The sequence below is a fragment of the Giraffa tippelskirchi genome, chromosome 11, assembly GCF_054371585.1.
Source record: "Giraffa tippelskirchi isolate mGirTip1 chromosome 11, T2T-mGirTip1v1.2.pri, whole genome shotgun sequence".
NCBI classification, from domain to species: Eukaryota; Metazoa; Chordata; class Mammalia; order Artiodactyla; family Giraffidae; genus Giraffa; species Giraffa tippelskirchi.
The window spans coordinates 103,963,145-103,989,143 of record NC_137285.1 but is presented as its reverse complement, the minus strand read 5'-3'; the positions used below and the strand labels follow the sequence as shown (position 1 = coordinate 103,989,143).

Below are 25,999 nucleotides of genomic sequence, written 5' to 3'. Positions count from 1 at the left end.
AGTTCTCCTCTATCATTTTCTACCTATCAAAATCCTATCTGTTCTTAAAGGACCACTGCAAATGCCACCACCTTTTCCTGATTCCCACAACTGGATATTAACTGAAACAACCTCAACCTGCTCCTAGAAGGGGCTCGAGAAACTGTTGATTTTAACGGGCAAGATGGAAAAGAGTACCTGTGCTTTGGGCTGGTCAGTTTGTTTAAGACTCTTACTCTTCTCAATCTTGCAGAGCTGGGCTTTGGCCTTTTTTAGGAGGCTGGCAACCCTCTTGTCAGTCATTGGAAGCTTGTCTGCCTGAGCCAACATGGAGCCTATGGAGGAAGTGGAATGTTTAACAGTGCTAGATGAAGGAGTGGAAAGGCAGAGGGTTTTCTCCTTCTCCAGGGATGGGGCAGTTGGGCCGAGGTCCAAGTTGCTTTTTTCCAGATTTCCTCTCCCTTTCTTTATAAGTATTTTGGTTTTGACAGCTGTCGTATCCCCAAGAGTCACAGAAGCAATATCAGTCCCAGAATCGAGTGATGAAGACTTCTTCCGCCCGGTTGCTTTTTTGGCAGAAGATGAAGCGGCCACATCTTCACCAACAGCCTTCTCTTTGGAAACTCTACCCACAGGATACAAAGCCGAGCTACTCTGAATTTCTGATCCCTTTTTTCTTTTCTCTTTCTTGGACTCCCGCTTATTCTCCTTTTCTCTCTCCCGGTCTCTCTCTCTACTCTTGTCCTTCTCCACGCTCTTGTCAGCATCTCGCTCTTTGGACAGCTCCTCGGGGGCCTTGTCTTTATTTCTCCCTCGTTCAGTCTGGGAGCCTGGGGTGAACCAAGGGAAGAGAGGAGTGGGACTACTGGATGAAAATGGCTCTGCTGGAGCACTAGTCTGCTTCCTTGGTCTCTGGTTTTTCTCTGCAGATTCCCCAGACTGAGTCAGGGAATGAGAAGGAAAAGTAAATGTTGGGTTTAAGGCACTAGTGGCAAGAGGACCAACAGAAATGCTTAACGAGGAGGAGACAGAAGACGGTGGGGTGAGAGGTGACAGCTCAGAAGTGCTAAGCCTTCCACTTCTTGTCCTCATAGAGTGAGAAGGAGATCTTGGTTCAGATCGAATAGGGCTAAACACCTTTCTTTTCCTTTTCCTATTGGATACTCCTGAAGAAGATGTTCCGGCAGAAGTTCGATTACCAGGCAAGGTTACGGACTCAAATATCCTAGAGTGAGCCTCACTCGGAGTAAACCTCGGAGCTCTCAGAAGCGGGCTCCTTTTGTGCATATCGAACCTTGTTCCAGAGTGGAGAGGTGAAAACAATCGGGCTGAAGCAGCAGGACCAGACGTAGAAAACCCGGACGCGAAGCCGACATCCTCAGGAGTTAGTGGAGGGGGGCGGAAATTATCAAAGATTGGTTTGCGAATAAGACCTTCTTTGGCATACTTTGCGGAGGAAAAGTACTGTGGCTCTGACCTAGAGTGCTTTAGAGAAGTCCACCTAAATGTCGGTTCCCGCAAAATAGATTTTCGCTTCCCTTGCATGGGAGCGGCGGAAGTAGGCAAAAATGGTGATGCTAAGGGGATGGTTGGAGGCATGAGCCAAGGTGTGTGGTCAGAGATACTGGAGGCTGGCTGCAGTGGGGGCGGTGGTGTCAGCAGGGGTGGAGGGGGCGAGGAAGAGGTCTGCTGCTGGGGGGCACTTTGCAGAGTGGATAATTTTTTCGTGGTTCTGGATCCGAAACTTCTCTCCGACACCGAATACCTTCTGCTTCTCCGGTCACTACTGTCATTTTCTGGGGACTGGGAAATAGGCAGTGGTGTATGGACTTCAGGGGTATCGCTCCGCTCTTCAGGAAGAACCTGAATCTCCTCAGAGGCCTGAGAATCTGTGGAGGTATCGACACTGGGGCTACTGGATCGGGAGGAGTCTGAAGACATTTGAGAGGAGTGCTGAGATGCTGCACTTGATTTTTCAGAAGATCCACAGGACGTGGCACTGAATCTACTGTTAGGTGTAGACTCCAGTCGGGCAATTTTAATTGGAGGGTCATAATCTTCATCCTCTATAAACCGCCGAGGGGTTTTGATGATCCGCGAGGAGATGGCACTGACAACAGGCATGATGAACTGGCGGATGTTTTTGACCTGTGTCTTCACCTTTCTTCCTTGCAGCTGAGCTGCTTCTTTCTCGATTTTCTTTTGAGCCCCCTTTTTTGCCCTCTGCAAGAGCTGCTTAGCAATTGTTGCATCTGTCCTTTTAGAAGAAGGAATAATCCTAACCGGCTTAATCCTTCGAGGGCTTTGTCTGACTACTGTCTTATCTTCTTTTGTGAGTGGAGGTGTTCCTTCCTTGTCTTTCCGGACCTTCTGGGGCTTTTCCAGTTCAGAGTTAATGAGGAGACCTGAAGGGGTCTTTATCCTTTCTGTTGATGGAGGCCGTCCTCGCCGGCGTACAATTTGTACCCCCTTCCTTCCTATTTGAAGCTTCCCTGTCTTAAACTTTGACTTGAGAGGAGAGAGTTTACCTGCTCTTAATTTTTTAATCTTTGTGGCTTGCTGAAATGTAGCGGAAGGCGTGCGTTTCATTTTCTTCAGGCTATCTTCTTTGTTTCCCTTTGGTAACTCGGAAATGTCCTTTCCATGTGTTATTTTGAGTTTTACTCCAGGGAAGGTGGGAGGTCTTCCTCTCTTCTTTTCTATACTTTTAGAATCTCTCTTCTTGATCTTATCTCCAGATTTGGTCTCTGATTTATTTAGAGGGGAGAACACAGATGGGTCTGAGAGGAGAGCTGAATTTCGGTCAGAGCCACTTCTAGGTCTCCCGCGAGGTTTTCGAGGACTAGTTTTAACTGTGTATAGAAATTAAACAATGAAGAGCATATATTTAGCTTTGCAGTTTAGGTCTTAACTAAACTGAAGATAATTTAGCAAAAGTCATTCTGTACTGAACTCTATCTGGGTTTAATCAGTCAATAAAACATCTTTATTGTGCTTAGTTTCTTTTCACCAAAAACCTGCCTCAAAGAAATCAAGTAAATAACATTCTACCTAAAAGAAGCCTTAACTCCTTTTTTGATAGAAAAACTAAGATAATCAAAGAGGTTTTCAACTGGGCAGTTAATATACAAAACTAATTTTCCTACATCTTTAGGTGAATAAGGCTTTTCTTCTGAATTTTAAAAAAAAAGTCTGTTTTAAAAAAATCTGTATGACCTTTTCCATATTCTAGTCATCAAGAGTAACATTTGAGAACACATTTATAGTAAGTCATCCCATTTTTTTCAACTCAGAATTGTGGCTTTAATAAATATGAACAAGGTGCTCTCCAATCAATAATAATATACCAACTTCCATAGGCTACAATAATACACCAACTTCTACAGGCTGCTCAGCTTCCTATATTTTCAATCTGCTTTGCCAAAGTAAGTTAAGAAAGTTTCACTGAAAAGAAAAATATTCATTCATGAGACATCAGAAAAAGATCACTGAACTCAGTGGCAGGTGAACTAATCAGTGAAATGGTATGAGATATCCATTAATCTACTCCCCTACCTATAGGTTCTTGAACCCGTCTTAAATTACAAAAAAGATTTAACCATAATTGATGTCAAGAGCAAACTGACTATTTAAATCAGATTTCTTCTATTCTAAATAAAAGGAATCTGCCAACTTTTAATCAACTCAATTTGCTATGTATTAAGAGGCTTCAGAAAACCACAGTTTTCTAAAATTCTTTTCTTTTGGGTGGGAGGGGGTGTTGCTGCAAGGCTTGCAGGACCTCAGTTCCCTGACCAGGAATTGAACCCTGGTCACATCAGTGAAAGCCCAGAATCCTAACCACTAGGCCACCAGGGAACTCCCTAAAATTCTTTGTATTGTCTGTACTTTCTAAATGTATAAATAAGAGTTGCCTCATCTGTCATATCTTCTCTTCTCTCATGACTTTTCAATGTTTTATATGACTCAACATTCTTCTGAGATTAAAACTTCCCCTAATAGGCACCAGAAGAGATTTATGCCATTATGACGAACATTTTAGACTATGGAACCGGCTTGCTAACAGAACAGAAATCAACAAAGGTCTGATTGTTGAGCTTTCTAAATATAAATGCTTTCCTCACCAATTAACTTGAGACTTCTCTTAATAGATTAAGGATTCACGTATCTGTTCTCAGTATATACTAATTACAACAAATTACAACAAAATGGACTAGGGGACAGCAGAGAAACTATGCTTCATTTCTTTAAAATAATAAAGTATATATAGATGGGTTTTTTAAAGTAAAAAAAAAAAAAAAAAGACAATATTCAAGATACACTGACAGCCAAGGGAAAAAAAACAAGAGGAAACCATCAAGGGTTGTGAATCAACAAATTAAACTCTACCCAGATGTACATCACAAGATTCCTTATAATCTTGGTAAATCTGAATGTGGCTACTCATAGGCCTTTATTAATTCTGAAAACCTCTTCGATCCATCTTTTACAAGAAACGTTTGGTGGACAAGTAGAAAAAAGCACAACAGAGAAAAGTCCAGCTCTGCTGCTAACTTCCATAATCCACAACATATTCAAAGAACTCACAAATCAGTTAGAAGTAACTGCTCAGTCTGTCTTTTCCTGGCCTCATTTTGTTACCTATAAGTGAAGGGTTAGACTAGACAATCTCAAAAATCACCTTCTGATATGAAGTTTTAAGATTTGACCACATTTTAAAAGAGAAAATTGCCACTCTCTAAATGGCACAGGTACAGGAATACTACTGGTTAAGTCCTTCCAGCTAGAACAGCAATACCATCACCATTTGGGAAAGGAAAAATTGTTAACGTACTGTGTTTGAGTTAGATTACTATATAGTACATGATGACTCTTGAATGAAATGCAAGTGATAACAAACAATCACAAACGTCAACAGCAAGAACCAAAAGCACAGCTAACATCATACTTAACTAGCCTGTCTATCCACATAGAATCAAAGACAACCATACAAGAAGTCAGAATGGCAGCACAAATGGGGAATTTTTTTTCATCATAAGATCTATCTCCCTCTCTTATACAGAACAGAATCCTGCAAGCCATTAGATGTTATTTCCACTGAGGATCATCTCACAGGAAACTGCTGTTAAGTCTAGAATTTCAACTCATTCTAGATATTTTCTTGGTGAGAACAATGGCAAATATTGTTAATAAATAGAAACACCCATGTCATTTTTATTTTCTTTAACATAGTTTTTCAAGTATCAGGTAAAACAGTTTCATAGAGAGCCAATATTTTGTTTTTAGTTCTTTGACAAAAGTAGACCAAATTTCATCTGTTTAAAACAACGGTCAAATTATTTGTACTATACAATTCAAAATGCATAAATCTGAGGATACTATCATTAGTAAGTAAACTTCAATTTGCCTACCAAGCTTTATAAGCATTCCAGAGAAATCTAGCCCCATGCCACAGGTGGTTCCCATAGAGAAGCATAATTAAGGATAAATCAAAAGTGATCTAACAGAGAGGAGCCCCATAAAGAGGGCTAGTTCATAAGCCATTTCCTACTTAGTGAGAGGGAAAGGGAAGGATTTCTTCAAAAGAAATCTAAGACCACCTTTTACATGCAAAGAAGGCAAGGGGGAGTCACAGTCTCTTAACAAACAAAACTTAAAGGCGTCATGTGTTTAAAGGGTCATACCTGAAGGAGACCTTGTGGGACTTCGTACTCTGACTTCTTCATCTGAGCCAAAACCTAAGAACTGCTCATCCTACAACAAAGGAAAATTATTTTAAAATCAGGAAAAAAAAACCAACCCATAAATTTGAACATATCCCAAAGAAATGCCCAGAGGAGACACAAATGAATTTGGAAAATTTAGCCTCTATATATCAATCATCATCATTCCTACGGATATTATTATAAAATAACTTAATACTGAAATAAATAGACCCAGCCATATGGCTTCAATACAGACAAACAGGAGCTGTGTAGTAACTGAACATTGATAAGTCACCTTTGGTGCACAGTACACAGGGGACAGTCCTAAATTTCAACCTATAGATATAGCCCCAAACAATTAAAGAATGACTTTAACTCAAGTAAGCAAATCAGTACAATGGCAGAAATACACAGCCCCAATAAAAAATATTTTCAACAAGTAAAGTTTACAGACACATAAGGAATAACCTACAGTATCATAATCTCTTGTCTACTAAATATTAAGAGACTGAAATTGCCAAAATCGTCAGTTCCTTAACTCAGGAATTGACATTTAGATGTGATTTCTATACATTTGAGATCCAAAGATTCTCAACATGCATTTTATGGCATCATTTTTAAATGCCCTGTGATAAGAGACTTAATGGTGGGCAGCAGCATTTGTGAAAGGACGGTGAATTGACCACATAAAGGGTGAAATGAATCCAAGGATAACTGAAGAAAGCACTTTAATTTCAGTTGTACCTAGAGAAGGCAAAAGGCAAAAACTTTTCTTTCCCTCTAACTTTTAATCTGCTTTTAAAAAAAAATACTAAGGATTTAACCAATTTTGAACAAATTCTCAGGAAACACGGTCCATTTAAACAACCTGATTAATAGACATTCACCAATTCAGAGACTAAGAGTTCTTTCTAGAAAGAGACGAGAAAGAGAATTTCAGATGCCAGAAACAAAATCCACATAAAAGAACAAATTAAGGAATTAATGACAGGTTTTCTTGTACCTCCAACTGATACTGATAACCCCCAAATTAAATTCAAACAGTTAAAGCCCCTCCAGTTTTAGAGGGGACCAGTTCAACTCTTGTTTGTACATACATGACACCACTGAAGAGAGGGAAGGGTTAGTCTGAGGTCTCAATTTCTTTATTTATTGCAGTGTTACAAGAAATAAATGAAATAATTTACAGAAGTTACGTAATTTATGTAAAATCACTCAGAAAACTATAATGTGGCATCCACATTGCAGTTATTATTATTGATGTGATTTTAGAAACTGAAGCTCTGAAAGGCCAGATGACTTACCCAAGACCATACAGTTAGTTACAAAGAACTTTGTACCATAATGGCTACAATATAAAACTAGAAATATTTAGAGGAATCCAATAAATTATCTACACTACAAAATTCGATAAATTTTTTCAGCTACTATTAAAGTAACATGAAGCCCATTTTCAAATCCTTAAAGTTTCTGATTTAATTCATTCTTTTCCGGCATTATCCTTATGGAACAACCTGGTAATCTATGCATTTCACAAAGACATCTGGGGATTGCCTAACACTTACCAGGGGACTACATTGCTAAATGCATAAATTCTATGCTCTGAGAGTGTTGCAACAAGAGAGTTCTAGCAACTATACACACACTAACCAACAGGTAAAGTAACCAAAGCAGAAATAACGAAAGATGATTAATCTTTAAAAGAAACATGAGATTCACATTGCTATGTTCTATATTTTAAACTTTCACAATATGTAACTGTACAACTCTAATTCAATCTACTCCAAAACAGAGTACTACAGAGCTATCAAGCAGTAATTAAACTAACTGCCATGTTTAAAGTTTCCAAGTACTTTCCAAAATGACAGAAAGCATTAACTCTTTCTCTGTGACCTTGTAGTTGGAATAAGAAAAGACTGACTTTACTTCCATCCAAGGACTTTCTTTTCACTTGAAATATATTGACAGGTTGACTTCTTGAAGCACACTTAAAAAAATAAGGACTCATTGTTTAAACAATCTAGACAGTTCAGTCAAAAACAAAAGCCATCATTGTTATGTTAAAGAGCTCTGGTCCACTAACTGTGAACTTCCAATTCCATATAAAAGCCCCCCAAGCTGAGAAAGCACTGGGAGAAAAAATCCTGCAAAAAGGTGCTACAAATGAAGTTCTTTCTGCCTCTCCAGTCTCTCCCATAATCCCCTTTAAATTCATCAGTTCCTGGAAGATGCAGTACACAAGGTAACAATGCAGGCTTTCCAGGGAATCAGAGTTGCCTAGAAATCAAAAGACTAAGTCCAAAGGTCTACAAAAAGATAACAAAGAGGAGCTGCAATTAAATCCATGGTGGCTCAGATGGTAAAGAATCTGCCTGCAATGCAGGAGACCAGGGTTCAATCCCTGGGTTGGGAAGATCCCCTAGAGAAGGGAACGGCAACTGACTTCAGTATTTTTGCCTGGAGAATTCCATGGTCAGAGAAGCCTGTAGGGTGACAGTCCATGGGGGGGTCACAAAGAGTCATACACAACTGAGTGACTAACACTTTCACTTTCTTTCCCTTGGCACTATGGCATCATAAGCCTGGACAGCCCTGAAAAGAGCAAACAGGAGACACCATGCTACAAGGGACCAAGTATTTCTGGAAACTGGGCCCAAGCAGCCAGCTACACTTTTCACTCTGGCTTTCTCTGATGAGCACAGCATTCCAAGACAAAGTATAGGCAAGAGGTAACAAACCTATTCCTTCGGGATAATGATGTCCTTAGAGAACAGATCACCAAAATTCTATCTTTCCTTACCACCAAAGATAGAAAAATATCCTTGCCAAGCTAAGCCCTTAAATCATATTTAGCTTCCAGAGATTAGGAATGCAATGAAGCTAATGTCATTTCCTAAGTGAAAGTTAATTCTAAAATAATAAACGTGTAGAATTTATTACCCCCACCCTTATCTCTAGGGGTTATTTGAGAAGTTCCAAACATATCTTTAACAGCAAATTCTACATTACCCATAAATATCCTAACATTTGAGGATTTTTATTTTATGTTAATAGCAGGATTTTAATCTTTTAATGGCTCTTTTATTTTCTTTTATTTTTTTTTTCTTTTTTTTTTTTTTACTGTGCAACCCACTTCAGTGCCTGCAGCCTACTGGCAGAGGCCAGGCAATGGTTCTGGGCTGGGTTTGCTCTGGCATGGGACACTATGAGAGGCCCAGGGGGACGAGCCTGCCATAAATCCAAACCCATGCATTAATGGCTCTTTTATTTGTGATGAAGCGATAAAGAATGTTTTCCACAAGAGAACCTAAGTGAACCCAAAATAAGTATTACAGACAATAATGTTTACACATAAAATGTAATGATGAAGACATTTTAGAAAAATACATGAAGTTCTATATTTCAAGGAATTATGTACTACTAGGATAACTTTGCAAACAAAGCACTATTTCTTTTACTTGTCCATTCATTAAAAAACCATTTATACGCTATCTGTTCCTGATGCAAAAGAGGAGTAAGACATGACTCTGCTCCCAAGAAGTATCTAAGGCAGATAGGCAGGTGCCCAATCTCAGACTTCCTTTCAAATGTCGGTGAAGGATAAATTACCATGTAATTCATATTCTGGAATTAAAAAACTGGCTTAAATTTTGGAATAGTTCATTCTTCCTCTTGTATTAGTATTAGGTTCATGGAGAAATATGCAACACATTTCAAAATTCTTCCGAAGGATGGCAATGTCTATCTCCATGCCTCAGTGTTGTTCTAGGCACCACTCCAGCATTAGAAATCGAAGAGAGTTTAAGTAATCAAGACCTAAATCATCTGTGGTGATTAGATGTGACACAGTTCCTAGGAATACCAGTGATACCTGATCTAACTTGCAACTGATAGAGGCCAATGTGTTTTCCTCCCTACTCCCAACTAAAATGCATAGATTTTATCTCCTCCCCTAAATTCCTCCTGATTTACCTTAGAGCAGAAATCACTCACCTGGAGTTTTCCCATCTCCCAATTTTATGTGGAGATTCCAAAGTTATTTTGAAAACTACTCTAATAAACAAGCTTGGGCACATCTGGCCTTCAGTGAATAAGGTTTTGGGTGCCTGCTCATAGCTCCTTTCTTTTCTTGTGAGATTCCTCAGCACTTCAGAGCACTGAATTAGGTGGTAGGTATCTTAGCACCCTTCTGTCTCCAAAATGTTTACTCTTTTGGGTTTAAAAATACCAAATTTCTTCAACTACAAAGGTTTTACTGATGGATCAACTCACAAATAACATCCATAACCACAGACTGTATCAAAAGCACCCTAACGCCTAACTTTGAAATTCTTTGTTTTGAAGGCTTATAATTTTTGATATCATCATATATGGTTCCATCCTATGAGGAGGCCACAGAACTATGAAAATTATTAAGAACTAAAGAAGATGAAGAAACATCAAGGAGGCATACAGTGCATCTCAGTAGCTCCAGTTAAAGAGTAACACTTCTCCTTTGGGAATTTATTCCTGTTAGTTATCACTTCTGCTGGCACGTTTCTCTGTGTGTCACCTGCTACAATTCCCTGGTGGTCCAGTGGTTAGGACTTGGCACTTTCACTGCTGAGGGCTCAGGTTCGACCCCTAGTCCAGGAAGATCCCACATCTGAAGGGCAACTAAGCCCGCACACGACAACTACTGAGTCCCTGAGCCCTAGAGCCCATGCTCTGCGACAAGAGAAACCACCGAAATGAGAAGCCTGTGCGCAGCAAGGAAGAGGAGTCCCAGCTCACTACAACCAGAGAAAACCTGTTCATGGCAACAAGACCCAGTGCAGCCAAAAATAAAATAAATAAACAAGTAAACCTTGGGGGGAAAAAAAAGAATACATAGGGAGATTGATCTCAGGCTGGTGGTGGTAGTTTAGTTGCTAAGTCGTGTCCGACTCTTGCAACCCCATGGACTATAGCCTGCCAGGCTCCTCTATCCATGGGATTCTAGGCTGGTAGGAGAGATTAAATCAATTCATTCACCCATTCATTCATTAAAATATATATTAGCCCGTTTCTGGGTTAAGGAATGAATATAGAGATAAAAGACAGTTTCTGCCTTCAAGGATCTACTAATCTGTGACAAACAGATCTTTCAATCAATGGAATAAGTAGCCAATATTGTATAATAACTAGAAATGGAGTAGTATAACCCTTAAAAATTATGAATCACTATATTGTACACCTATAACTTAGTATTATATAGCAACTATATTCTAGTTTTTTAAATGTTAAAAATAAATAAAACATTTAAAAAAATTAACGGAATGCAGTGTGTTTCCTGCCATGCCAGAGGAATACACATGCCAGAGGAATGACTATGGAAACACAGCAAAAAGGTGACTCACTCAGTCAAGGAGAAAGAGCCAGGAAAACCACTGCAGAAAGGATGAAAAAATTATTCCAACTTCCGAAGGATAATAAATTAAGGTTGAAGGGAGATACTGCAGGCAGAGAGAATAACACATACAAAGGACAAAGGTACAAAAGAGCATGCCATGGCGTGAGAGGCCTTGGCCGATGTGGGAAAGAGGCATAAGATATTGAAGGGAAAAAGGCTGAGGCAAATCATGAAAGGTCTTAAATGCCTTTATGAGTTTGAAGTCTCTCTTCAAGAAAGTGTGGGCCTCATCCTGAGAGCTCCAGCTCATCAGTAAGATTTTTGGGCAGGAGAGAAGCATGATTAGATTTATATTTTCAAAAGATCACTATGACAGCAGTGGGGAAGCAGAGATTACCTTTAAAGCCAGAGGCAGTAAGAACAGTTATAAAATGACTGCAGTGGCACAGGGGATTGAGGGAAAGCGCAGATTACATAGCCGGCTAGGAGGCAAAACGAACATGGTTTTAATATGAAGGGTTATCTGTAAAGACGTGCAAGTTTATGGTGATATTTCTAAGATTGGGATTAAAGAAAGAAGCTTCTATGAGGGGGAAGGGAAATCACTTTAGACAACTGAATGTGAAATGTCTGTCCAAGTTGTTAGATAGAACCATCTGGAGGAAATGCATCTGATTCAGTGAATTTATGAATGCTGAAACTGTATGTATAAATGCAGTCACCCAGGGAGAGAATACAGAGAGAAAAGAGGGACCCATGGCGGGTTCCCAAGGAATACCCACCCTTCACCTACAGGGGAAAGGGAAGCTTAGGGAGGAGACAGAGATGGAACCGCCAAGGAGAACAATCTTGTATCTGTGTAACCATCAAGGGAAGAACACACATCAAGGGATGGCAGAGCTGGGCAAGGACTGAAACTTGTACAGAGGTTATCAAAATTGGGAGGTTACCTATGACCTTCCTGAGGTCCACTTCAAGGCAGTGTTAGAGGCAGGAGGAGCCCAAGTGCAGTGGGTGGAGGTGTGACTGGAAAGTGACTACAGCAGAAGTGAGTATAGACCACTCTTGAAAAAAACTCAATTACACGGGAAGGGAAAGAACAGACATAATGAAGGGATGTGCCTGGTAGGATGATTTTTTGAGATGTGTTCATTTGCTGAAGAAGGACACAGCAGCCAGGGAGAGGCTGAAATTTCTCAACAGCAAATCAGTAATAGATGGAAAAGGGATGGGAAGGTGGGGTGGACACTGAGAGGAAATGAAGGCAAAGTGCAGTGGAGGGGAATTCGCTCCCACCAGGAAAGAGGCTAAGCATGCAATGAACAGTGGACGAGTTGACAAGCAGGAGAAAGCTTAGAGATTTCTCTGATACCACCGGCAAAACTTGTTTACATGGGCATCTTCCAGATGGAGAGACACAAATTTTTTCATATTCTCAAAGAGGCTCACAATCCACAAAAGTTTTTTTAGCACGCTGCTCTGAAGGAAATAAATCATGGAACAAGGCTGATTTAGAATAAATGGGATGGGGTAGTGAAGTAGGAAATAAGATGCAGAGATTGATAAAAAGCTGATTTGGTTAGAAAGGGGTAGTCACAGCAGGGCCAAGATCAAAGACAAATGCACTATCAGAACCTTGTTAATTCTAGGATGGTATGGTCAAAACTCAGCCATTAAACAGTAGGAGCTACTTTTGAGTCTCAAATGTAGAAAAGGTGTAACTCTGAGATTTGTTTCTTCTAGATAGGATATTTAAATATATACATATGAAATTAGAGTAGGAAAGAGACTGAATAAAGGGAGACCAGATAGCAGTCTACAGTTAAAATTCAAATGTGATTGGTATTCAGTCATTCCAGCAAGTAATGTATTGTCAATGAACACTGTTTTAGACACTAAAGATACACAGGTGAAGAACTGACACAATTTCTGACCCTTGAGAAAATAAACATATAACGAGGAAACGAGGGCACTAAAGATTGATGAGGGGTTACCTGTGGGAGTTATTTTCACTCGGACGGTCAGGAAACGCTTTTCTAAAGTGATAGTTTACCAAACACCGGCAAACTGTTGGCCGCCACCTGGTTTGTTCAGTCCACGAACTAACGATGGTTTTTAACATTTTTTATATGGTTAAAAAAAAGAAAGCCTTCCTCAGTGATCAATGCAAAGAAATAGAGGAAAACAACAGAATGGGAAAGATTAGAGATCTCTTCAAGAAAATTAAAGATATCAAGGGAACATTTCATGCAAAGATGGGCACAATAAAGAACAGAAATGGTACGGACCTAACAGAAGCAGAAGATATTAAGAAGAAGTGGCAGGAACACACAGAAGAACTATACAGAAAAGATCTTCATGGCCTAGATAATCACGATGGTGTGATCACTCACCTAGAGCCAGACATCCTGGAATGTGAAGTCAACTGGGCCTTAGGAAGCATCACTATGAACAAAGCTAGTGGAGGTGATGGAATTACAGTCGAGCTATTTCAAATCCTAGAAGACGATGCTGTTAAAGTACTGCACTCAATATGCCAGCAAATCTGGAAAACTCAGCAGTGGCCACAGGACTGGAAAAAGTCAGTTTTCATTCCAATCCCAAAGAAAGGCAATGCCAAAGAATGCTCAAACTACCGCACAATTACACTCATCTCAAACGCTAGTAAATTTTGAGCTAGTATGCTCAAAATTTTCCAAGCAAGGCTTCAACAGTATGTGAACTGTGAACTTCCAGATGTTCAAGTTGGATTGACAGAGGAACCAGAGATCAAATTGCCAACATCTGCTGGATCATCAAAAAAGCAAGAGTTCCAGAAAAACATCTACTTCTGCTTTATTGACTATGCCAAAGCCTTTGACTGTGTGGATCACAACAAACTGTGGAAAATTCTTCAAGAGATGGGAATACCAGACCACCTGACCTGCCTCCTGAGAAATCTGTATGCAGGTCAAGAAGCAACAGTTAGAACTGGACATGAACAACAGACTGGTTACAAATCGGGAAAGGAGTACGTCAAGGCTGTATATTGTCACCCTGCTTATTTAACTTATATGCAGAATACATCATGAGAAACACTGGGCTGGATGAAGCACAAGCTGGAATCAAGATTGCCAGGAGAAATATCAATAACCTCAGATATGTAGATGACATCACCCTTATGGCAGAAAGCGAAGAACTAAAGAGCCTCTTAATGAACACGAAAGAGGAGAGTGAAAAAGTTGGCTTAAAACTCAACATTCAGAAAACTAAGATCATGGCATCTTGTCCCATCACTTCATGGCAAATAGATGGGGAAACAGTGGAAAGAGTGACAGACTTTATTTTCTTGGGCTCCAAAATCACTGCAGATAGTGACTGCAGCCATGAAATTAAAAGACGCTTACTCCTTGGGAGAAAAGTTATGACCAACCTAGACAGCTTATTAAAAAGCAGAGACATTACTTTGCCAACAAAGATCCGTCTAGTCAAAATCCAAATTTCATGGTGCACAAATAAAAGTTTTATTGGCACATAGCCCCTTGTGTCACAGTTTCTGTATTGTCTACAGCTGTTCTTTAGACTGTAACAGCAGAGGGGAGTCTGGCAACAGAGACCATTCAGCTCTTTGCAGAAAAAACTGGCTGAATCCTGGTTTAGACCTAAATGATGAGAAAAAGACAGACGTATAAAGATCTAGATGACATAGTTTTGTAGCTAGATAGTTAAGTGCAAAGGCCCAGAGCATGGCACGTATGACAGACCAAAAGGCCAGTGTGGCAGTGGAGCAGAGTGAGAGAGATGAGAAGAGGTGGTGCTGGAGAAGCAGACCCAATCAGAGGCCAGATCACATACAGCTTTGCAGGACAGGGGAAGGAACCTGGATTTATCCAAGCAGTTGGGGGAGGGAAGATGAGGGAGAGACACCCATAGGTTTAAAGGAGGAAATAGTATGAATTGATGGATTTACATTTGGAATCCACAGTTACTGTGTGAAGAACAAACTTTAGTGAGGTAAGAACACAAGCAAGGAGATAAGGGAATAGTCCAGCCAGAAGATTGTAATGGCTAAGACTTCTTGGGCTGGAAGAATGAATGCGAGGAAGTTGGATTTAAGGTATTCTGGAGGTAATACAGACAGATTTTTTTGATGGGTTATTTGGAATATGAATATAGGGAGAAATCAAGGATAACTCCTATATGTTAGACCTGAGCAACTGGGTAACAGCAGAGTCATTCTGAAACAAGGAGAAAGGAGAAAATCAAGACTTTCTGGACACGGGAAGTGTAAGATACCTACTAGATATCCAAGCACTTCAATGGATACCCGTTTCCTTCTGGGGAATAGTAGTGGCTAATTACTAATAGTAATGGCTAATAGTAGTGGCTCAGCGGGTGGGCATGATTAGGTGAGATAATACCTGTGAGGCACTCAGAATACTGCCTGGCTTACCACAAACACTCAGTAAATGCTAATCACGCTTATTGTTCTTATTATGCAGATGGAGTGTCAAACAGGCAGCTGGAAATATAGGTCTGGGACTACAAGAAGTAGTCAACAGTTAGAGACAAAGATTTAGGAGTCCTCTGCATACAGATAAGGTCTGGATGAGGTCATCTAGGAAAAATGCACAGATAGAGAAGGTGGCCAAAGGCAGACTCCTAGGTGACTCCAACATTCAGGCGAGTTAAGCAAAGGAAGGAAGCCATAGAGAATACTGAAAATTAATAACTGATGAGTTAAGAAAAAAATAGAGGAGTGTGGTGTGACAGAACCCAAGAAAGGAGTGTTTTAAGACTGGAGTGGTCAGCTGGTTCAAAAGGTGCCCAAAGTTGAATAGGAGAAGGACTGAGAATTAGCTCTTCAATCTGGCAAGAAAGACGCCCTTAAGGATTTTGATAAGAGCAATTTCACAGAGTCATGAGGATAAATAAAAGCCCAACTGCACGGGACAAGGAGTGGCTGAGAGGTAAGAAAGTGGCACCTGCAAATACACATGGCACTTTCAAGGAGTTTTGTTGTGAAAGGGAACAGAAAATTGGGTAGTGGCTGGGAAAGGATGTGGGGCCCATGGTTTTTTAAAAGAACTATTTAAGTCAGTTAAACAGTTTTATATGTTGATGAGGCAGAAACTGCCGATGGAGGAGAGAGGAGGAGATAACTGCAGGAATGACCCTGAGTAGATAAGAGGGGATGGAATCCAGGGTACAAGTGGAGAGTGGCACTTGTTCAGCTGCAGAAGGCAATGAAAGATGTGCTAGTGATTGTGTGTGTGCACGCTCACTCAGTCATGTCTCTTTGCAACCCCATGGAACTGTAGCCCACCAGGCTCCTCTGTCAATAAAATTTTCCAGGCAAGAATACTGGAGTGGGTTGCATTTCCTACTTCAAGGGATCTTCCCAACCCAGGGACTGAACCCAAATCCCTTGAGTCTCCTGAATTGGCAGGCAGATTCTTTACCACTTCACCACCTGGGAAGCCCATGTGCTTAAGTTCTCTTTTAACAGGAAAGGGAAAGAAAGCTATTAAACACACTTGGTATAACTGACACTCAAGAATCAGTAAACAAAGACTACTACTTGAATTGCTCCCAAGAACAATTCTGTTAATACTAGCTTCGAGAGCTTCAACCTTCAAATGACCAATATCCAATCTTGCAAGGTATTATAATTTTAGTACTTATATTCATGCTGTATTTTAAGCCAAACTCGGTAAAGAGGAATTAGATAGTAAGTTTCATGAAGGAAGGGACTTATTCAGGGCTAATGCCCCAACAGTTGGTCATCTGCCAGGTACATAAGACATTCTTAGAAAAATAGCTAAGATTTCCAGTTGCTATCTCTTACTTTGTAGAGTGCTACGTTTATGAATGTCATTGGGGGAAGATAAGCCTCTTTGCAAGCTGTTCATCATTTACAAAAGAAAACTATATAGTGACACTTGTAAATCATTTCCAGATATGAGTTTAAAAATAATTTGACTGAATTTATAAGAAAAAAGTATAAAATATTCAAGCATAGTCAAATATACAGATATCAGGAGATAAACTTCTTAAGCCAAGATGGTTTCTGAAATCCAACCAGCCTAGAGATGTATACAGTTATTCAACTGACATCATCATCTCTTGTCAACAAATTGGCAGGGGCAGGGCCAAGGCCAGATTCTCTCTGACTCTTGGCGCATCAAAGAGAACTACGGCTGTTTGAATGTGTAATAGAAAGGAAGAGATTTCAACTGTTTTAAATATGTTCTCTGATATTGAACCCCCCAAAGTCACCTAGGATTAAAGAGTGCAAAGACAGTAATCCACTGTCCCTCAGTAACAACAGTTGGTTAAGTTTTCACCTACGCAGGAATGAAATCGTTCTCAAATATTTAATTCAATTCTACCTAGCAATTGTTACTTACAAAACACAAACTCTACCCACTTTGTAATTAGAGAAAGAACTGTCTCCTTATCCTCACTCCTTATCAACAGGAGCAAGAAGCAGAGATGCTCAAAACAGCACAAGAGACAGGTGAGCTCCACCCATCCTGCTCCGGAAAAAGAGGCAAACATAAAGCAGCTCATCATCTTTAAAAAAAAGAAAAAGAAAAAAGGCAAAATGAACCCACTACATCAGATAGTAAGCTATACAGATTCTTGGCGATGCTCCAAATTACTTTGCAGGATCTTTAAAAACAAAACAAAAAACCAAAACAGAACAAACAAAAATTAAAGACTTTCAGACTTCTAGGTTCCAAGTCTGAACTGGTTTATCTACTTGCTGAAGTAGAAGAAATAAAGCCCACTTAACTGATATACTGTAGACATTAAATTAATCAACACAATGACAGGGTTTCTTCTTTGTTTAACAGGGAAGTACCACAAAATGACTAGATTCACTTGAATAGCCTGGAAAAATTAAAACAAACAAACACCAACACTGTTTTCAGAGATGGTTCTTTTTATTACAAGAAGTTCTGGTCCTCCACAGGCCAACTTCCAATAGTTAACTTCATTTTGAGGTATATGTTCATTCAATTACAAATTTCTACTAGAGTATTTCAATTTTTTTTTCTTCCAGCTTGTTGTTCTGATCTTGGTGCAAAAGTCAGATTGCATCTTTCCTTCTGGTCTGTCAAATGACCAATAGCAACTAAAGTAACACTGAGGAGTTCACAACTTTCTTTCCTCTCAAGGTAAATAGAGTTATCTCTACAAATAGTTTTCTAAAGGAACAAAGTGAATTCAGACACAAAAGTAAACATTGTCTTTGGCAAAACAACAAAGCTACCACATCAGTCAACAGAATATGACCTAACATTTTTGAAGAATTAATGTTCAGTGTATGAATTTGGAAATTTTGTGTTCTTGTTATCTTAAAAAACTAACTGACTGACTTCTACATCATCATCATATTCTGAGAAGCTCACTAAAGTTTATGTGGCATTAACTCACTAAAACAAAAAAGCCCCTGGTATGTTATTACTCTAACACTGGAATCTCTCAAGGAGAATAGACAATCATGAGAAGTATTCTTTGCCTTTGTAATCTCTTGCTTTCTTAATTTATACCTGTATGATAAGCAATTAAAAGTTACAGAGAAAGTTGTTTAGTCACTACGTCATCTCTGACTCTTTTGTAAACCTGTGGACTACAGTTGGCCAGGCTCTTCTGTCCATGGGATTTCCCAGGCAAGAATACTGGAGCAGGTTGCCATTTCCTACTTCAGGGGATCTTCCCGATCCGGGGATTGAACCCAAGTCTCGTGCACTGGCAGGCAGATTCTTACCGCTGAGCCACCAGGGAAACCCCACAGGAAAAGTAGGACTCTCTTATATTTCCAATTCCCAGTTTCTCAGATGGCATCAATTTTACAATTCGGTAATCAAGCCACCATTCACTTTGCCACCACTTGCAGAATCCCTGCAACAATCCAGCTTCACCTCTGAACTCCAGTCATTTTGAGATGGTCTGGTTAATAGTGGATAGCATTCTACATGAAACTTAGAAACTACTCATTACATTTGTATCACTTAAGGCCAGACAACCTTAAATAAACCTAGTATCAATTTACCTACAAGAAGGAGTTTATACACAATTCCAGTACTAAATTCCAAAGTCCTAAAGCTTCAGTAACCCACTCAAGGTTGTGGACTAAGAGCTAGCAGGAAAAAGAGCTGGTGTTAATATCAGTTCTGCCCAGACTCTTGGTAATCTATATGAATAATCCCAATTCAGTTTTCATTCTGACTGTGCCGGAAATGCTTTTTGCAACCCAACATATCTAAAAAGGTTTCATTCTCAGTAATGCAAGCCCTCCTCCTGGCCTCAAAAGCCAAGGGTCAGAGGCCTTTGTAATCCTCATTCACATGAAGCCAACCTTATTAGACTGGAAACGATATACAAAGCACTTGTTATAATGCATCCACAAGCAGTGATACCCTCAACAAGGAATATTCTGCAGCACATCTCTTTAGACTACAACTGAAAATGGATATTAAAGCTATAAATATTTGCTTCCTATATTGAGACCAGAACTACTATCTCCCCTGGTTTCTCTTGATTTTAAGATTTCCCTCTTAGCTCCATTTACCAAGTTTTTATTCTCCTATAAAACCACTATAAAATCATTTCATAAAGACCTTTCTCTAGAGCTTGCTACTGCAAGTTAATTATTGCCATAAACTGACAATTCAAATAAAATACTTCTCAGGGAGCCAGGGAGACCCTAGGACCCCTTGGGGAATACTAAAAAGTATAGAACATGATCCACACCCTCCAGGATCTGAATAAAAAAAAATTATTGATTCAGAGAGTTAGAAGGTAGCTTGAGAAGTCATTTTACACATATGTAAGACTGTACTTTAAAATCACCTCCAGAGAAGATCATAAAATTATTTCAGTAATCTTTTCACCATCATTATCATAAAAACTATCATTAGCAGCCAAGTTCTTTACACAACTATCCTTTGCTTCAATTTAAACCTATTTTTCTCTTATTTGAGCATCAGTGGAGCTGGAAAACAGCTGGTTACCATTCCTAATAATGGATCCATTCATGTTTTTTGAAGAGTTATTAAGTTGCCTCTTAACCTTTCATTCTCCCAACCTTTCCTCACAGGACTGACTTCCAATCATATAATCATCTTTTGAGTCTCCTCGGAACCGTCTCCAAGGTCTCCTCATCCCTTTTAAGTTGAGGAACCTAGAAATGGAAACAACACTCCAGTAAGGGGGTGACCAGTGCCAGCATTATCTATATAAAAGATGATACCACCCCATCCAGATTCCTCGACGTCATTTCTAAAGCCCCGACCACTACTTTTACAAAAGTCCTTTGATGGCTCTTAGACCTTCTTCTGCTGTACTTAAGTTAGCTTCAGAATCATCCTGCTAATAGTCTTGAACAACATAATACCTTAGGCAGAATATCCTTACAAAATTTTTCTGGAAGTTGTATGTATAACAAATTTTCAATTCAACATTCACTGGTCACCTTCTAAATGAAAAGTCACCACTGTAAAAAACATAAAACACAAATGATGACTCAGAAATGGTCCATGTCTTAAGGAAATCATAATCTAATGGGGGAAAGACAGACACAATCAAAAGTATGTAAAACAGAAAGTATCCTGGAGTGAATTCTTTAAGGGTAGGATAAAGAACAGTAAGAAAACAGAAAAGGAAAAGCTGAATTTCAGACAGTAGTGGTATCTTGAATGCTTCATCAAGAGTGGGATCTGAACTGAGCCATGAGAGATGAATAAGTCAGAGGCAGGTCAAGATGGGAAAACACTTTAAGGCAAAGGAGAGGCATTAGCAAAGGTATAAAGGCAGGTATACACACACTGTGGAGAACATCTAACAGACTGGTAGTTCAATATGGCTGAAGCACATTAGGTGAAAATGTGTGTTCAGGAGATAATGTTCAAAATGTAGAAATGTAGGCCAGCTAGATTATGAAAGGCTGGGAATTTTAAATCTTATTTTACATTTAGTGAGAAGTCAAAGAGTTTTAGAAATAAAGTGACAGAATCAGATCTGTACTTAAGAAAACCACTGGCAACACTGTATATACAGTGAAAAGGAAAGCAGAAAGACTGGTTAGGAGATTATGATTATAATCCATGCAAAGGTAATGGAAATTTAAAGTAGGACGATAAAAACAGAAAAAAACAGGGACAGATTAAAGAAACACTACAACAGTATAATAGACAAGCCCCAGAAATTGACTGGATGGGGTGGGAAGAGAAAGGGACAGAAGGTAGCACAGTGCAAAGAGCATGAATGAGCCTTCAAATAGTTACAGGTCTGGATTTGAATTCTAGCTCCATCACTTATGAGCCTCCCTGGTGGCTCAGCTGGTAAAGAAGCCACCTGCAATGTGGGAGACCTGGGTTCAATCCCTGGGTTGGGAAGATCCCCTGGAGAAGGGAAAGACTACCCACTCTAGTATTGTGGCCTGGAGAGTCCATGGGGTCGCAAAGAGTCGGACATGACTGAGCGATTTTCATTCTGTCACTTACTAGCAACAAGACTTAAGGAAATCTATTTAACATGTCTGCACCTTGTTTTTTTATCTGTAAAAAATATTGTATATCAGGTATTTTAGCAAACCTATTTTTTAAGCGAGATAAAACTATATTTTTCCTCCTTAAGCATACTATCCTCTACTAACTATTCTTAAAGCTTATTTTTTGACTATTTTACTTGTGGTTATTTTTATGTCTCAAGTTTAAGTTCCAGCCTACAACTTAGCATTTCTTCTGTAAATAAATTGTAGTTGCATTGATCTCCATAGGCCTACACTTATTCTCCTTAAGCTGAAACTTGAGAACAAATGTCAAACAGTTACCAAGTATAGACTAATGAATCTGAACCTGGGGGCCAAGCACCCTGAAGAGCCTCTGAGTTGTTTCAGGAAATCACCATGTACTCATACTCGAAAAGATAAGGAATACCAGTTACAGAGACCAAGAGTAGCAACCCCAATATAGCTGCCTTGGCCTGATAATTATGCAACTCATGAAGGCACTGTCTTCCTTGGTTACCTACCTGCCTATTTACTGTCTTGTTTTTTTCCCTGCCTTTTTGCCTTATCTCTAATTATATTCTAGTTGGATACCAATAGTACCCACTGTTAGCAAGATGAGTGGCTGGCTTCAGTTTGGTTCCACCTAGCTTAGTGATGAACTTGACACCTATACCAAAAGCAAGGACATTCTAAAGTCAAGATTATAGCACTCAAATAGATATATATGTGCACACACATATATGTATACCTCAAAGTAGTAAGAACTTGTTATCTCGGTGGGAAAAGAAGCACTCCTGTCCTTTAAATCTGAGTCCTAACAATAATTAAAGATTGCTATGTACCAGGCAAAGTGTTAAATACTTTGTATGCATAATAATTTCAATTAAGCCTCACAATCATCTTCTGAAGCACAATTACCACTAATTTACAAATGAAAAAAACTGAAGCATGGAGAGGTTAAGGAAGTTTTCCAAAGTCATTCAGCTACTAAATGGCTGAGCCAAGATTTGAACCCAGCCAGTCTAAATCCAGAGCTCATGGTCATAATAGCTCCTAATTATTGTGCTATACTATCTCACACTATTACAGATTAGATAATGAGATTCTACCTTTCCTTTGTAAAGGTATTTATACATGCATGAATAAAAAATCCTTGCTGGAGAGATTACAAAAGGATTTCTTCATTAACTAAGCTTAAAGAGATGCTATCCACATGGTTTTACTGCTTATAATTAAAGGCAATAATCTAGGGACAATGTTGTATGTTTGTGTTTGATCTAAAAAATCTGTCAATAATCATGGATGGACAGAGGTTGAATACAAGCATGTGTAAATATTTATTCCTCAAGGTGTAGATATTTATTACAGATATGTGTAACTACTCCCCAGTTTTTAGAACAGAGAGTACAAAGGAGAGCTTCATTAAAAAAAAGTTTCTCTAAAAACACTCCTTACAAGTAATATTATTCCCCTAATTCAAGACAGAAAGCCACAATTACTTTGATGCTGTAAAATGAGAATGAAACAACGATGCTTCAGCAAAGTGTGGATTGTAAGGGTTGGATCTCTCTGAAACAGTCCAAATGTTAGAAAGGTTCATAGCTCTTACTGCTGAAAGACATCGAAACATCTACACTCAAATATTCCAACCAAACACGAAAAAAGAAATGCAAGAAAACAGATAAAATATATGGGGAAAAAACTCCAACTCCAGAAATAAATGCCAATTGAATAGATCCTACCCACTGGTGCCACACAAGGCATTGCTGTAGTGATAATTAAAGGTAAAATAGCTGGGGAAATCCCTTCAGTCTATTTGTCAAATAGAAAAACAACTACTCATTTCAAAGAAAGGGGAATTTTCATACACAGCACAGAAAAACTGCCAACTAACTCTTCCATTTATATCTTTAACTGTTTCCTTAAAACTAAAACACATTAGAATAGTTATATTCAACATCTAAAAAATTAAACCAAGTTTGGCCTCTAAGAAGTTTCATACTAAGCTTACAAGAGGATTTATATCATCCAAAACAACTACAATAAAATTCACCCAACAAAATTCTTTCAAATATCTTGGTTTTTAAAAGCAAACGCCTGGCAGTGCCTCCAACCTTCTCCTGGTTGGCTTCCCCTGGAGTGTAATTTGACAAGGTACAAAGCTCACTGAAATATTTAACAGTGGTGGTATGGATTTCTTTGGATAGGTCAAGAAAAGCAGCTCATCCTTTTTAAAAACGTAAAGAACCATTTTATGGGATGTCATTCCCTCAGTCCAAGTGTCTCTGTATTTCCTCAGGGCTTTCTCAGAGAACTTACTGAGGGGGAAAATGAAAAGGCTAACAAATGGACCCCTTTTTTCTCCCTATTCCCAACATAACCCACCTCAGCCACAAGAGCCAGTTGCATCCACACTGTCATAAATGCCAGCAATTAGAGAATTAGGCCATAAAAACCACCCACTCAGGTATAAGAGTACAGGCCTCCAGCTTCATTTCATGCATGCCATAAAGATCCCGGACTTCCTTCTTTCAGGCTTTCTTCACAACCAAGGAAATGACAATAACAACAACAAAAAAGTAGCCTTTTGTCCGTCTTATACTGATGTGATCAATGAAACCATCTGGATCCAGGTGAAGGATTCAAGATTCCTTTTTCTTCATAAAGACTGCAGTTCCTCTAACATGCCACATATAAAGGACTGTATTGTGAGCACTTACACAGTGGGAACTAGAGTAAGACTACATTTTCCAGAAAAATTACTTTCCCTTATTCTGAAATTACTCTAGAAGACTAGCCAATTCCTGATCTTCTCAAGAAATACTGGAGACTTACGAGAGTATTCTTAATTAACAATTTCAATACCTTCCGGAAATCTTCTCTAACCAAAAAAGTTAATTCAAATATCAAAGTTAACTCCATGTTTTAAAATCTGATACAGTGGGCTTCCCTGGTAGTCCAGCGGTTAAGACTCAGAGCTCCCAATGCAGGGAGTCTGGCTTCGATTCCTGGTCAGGGACTAGATCCCACATGCAGCAACTAAAAATCCCATGTGCTGCAACTAAAACCTGGAGCAACCAAATAAATAAATAAAAATAAGTATTTTTTTAAAAATCTGATACAATTTAATCAATCATTTCATTTGATTGATCATCTTCGAAACCAGAGAAAGCCCAAGTCCGTGATTTACTCCATAAGATTTTGTTCACCAAGCTTTAAATCAGTGTAGATAAGACCCAAACAAATAATTTTTAATAGTAAACGCTTTAGCTTCCTCCTTCCTACTAGTGCCTACAGGGTTAAGAATCTGACTTAAATGTAGGTATCGCATGTCTGACTCATTAGTAATTTAACCTTTCTTAATTCCTGAAAATAACATATGCAAACAAAAGAAGGTCCCATCCCAGCAATCCAAGAATAAATTCCTCCCAAAGTAGTGACAGTCACAAAGCTTCCCCCAGTCTCACAGGTCTCTGCCACTGGGCTCTCCACCTTGGCAGAGGAAGAATGGAAAGAGACAAGATGTTCACAAAAGGCCTGACTGAAGGCCTTCAGTTAAGTGCTAGAAGGAAGCTGAAGTTCTGTGCCAACACTAGTGGAATGTGGGCAGGCACAAAGAGATCTTAATTAGGAGACCTACAATTAAAACAGTGAGTCTCCAAAGGAGAGAGAGGCAGTGCAGTCTGTTATGCCTCAGAGCAAGCATAGCAGTGTTACCACCCCCTTTAGCCACAGGGCAAGGAAGGCAGTGGGTAGTAAGTCTGCACAGCTGTTCTGTGGAAGGCCAGATCCCAGGTGAGCAGAGATGGGAGGGGAGTCAAGATGAGTGTTTTCTCAACTTCCAATCAAGATCAATCACTATTTTGTGACCCAACAATTTCCTACAAGAGCAAGTGCCTTATGATAATTAGATGGAAAGCAAAGGTGGAAACAAGTGATATGCCTTTCAGTAAGAGATGAAGAAAAGTTCTCAAGATTGCATTTGGGATGCTCAGTAAAAACCAGAGTATGTTTCTGAGCCTATTAACAACTACTCCCTGCAATGTGGGTATGTACCATCACTTTGGACTTACAAATACATTAGTGTCTTGGGTGTTTTTTCCCATTTAAAAGCTTATACACCTAAAGGAATATACCACCTAGGCTGGAAATAATTTCTTTTCCGACAGTCAAGAATCAACAATATTGAAAACATAGAAACAAATTTAGCCAAACAAGAGGGCGTCTAAATACCAGATAATGAGTTATACTTAAAATTGTATCTTCAGTTTTCTTATAAATGAAATTGGTCAACTTCAGCTAAGAACTTTTCCCATAGAGTTCTTACGTTTTGTCCATACAAAGAAAACTTTCCTACCGAGTTCAAATTTCTCTTCCCAATAATAATGGCAGTTAAATGGGCTAATGTACACTCTGATATTAAAAATTACCAAACAGGTTCAC

The 25,999-nt window shown here is 39.2% G+C and overlaps 1 protein-coding gene and 1 non-coding gene across 6 annotated transcripts in view; both read right to left on the bottom strand.

Moving 5' to 3' along the window:
- The window catches only part of KMT2A (lysine methyltransferase 2A), a 73,960-nt gene that overhangs the window by 43,172 nt on the left and 4,789 nt on the right, over positions 1-25,999 (bottom strand). For all 5 annotated transcript variants that reach the window (XM_081541104.1, XM_081541105.1, XM_081541106.1 and 2 more), the window contains 2 exons: positions 5,664-5,733; positions 178-2,831 (listed from right to left, as the gene is read on the bottom strand). In XM_081541104.1, coding sequence (XP_081397230.1) covers positions 178-2,831; positions 5,664-5,733 — 2,724 coding nt within the window. The remainder of the gene's footprint in view (positions 1-177; positions 2,832-5,663; positions 5,734-25,999) is intronic.
- Positions 8,803-8,935, bottom strand: LOC145528074 (small nucleolar RNA SNORA42/SNORA80 family). Its single transcript, XR_014070146.1, has one exon. It is a non-coding gene; the product is annotated as a small nucleolar RNA SNORA42/SNORA80 family (small nucleolar RNA).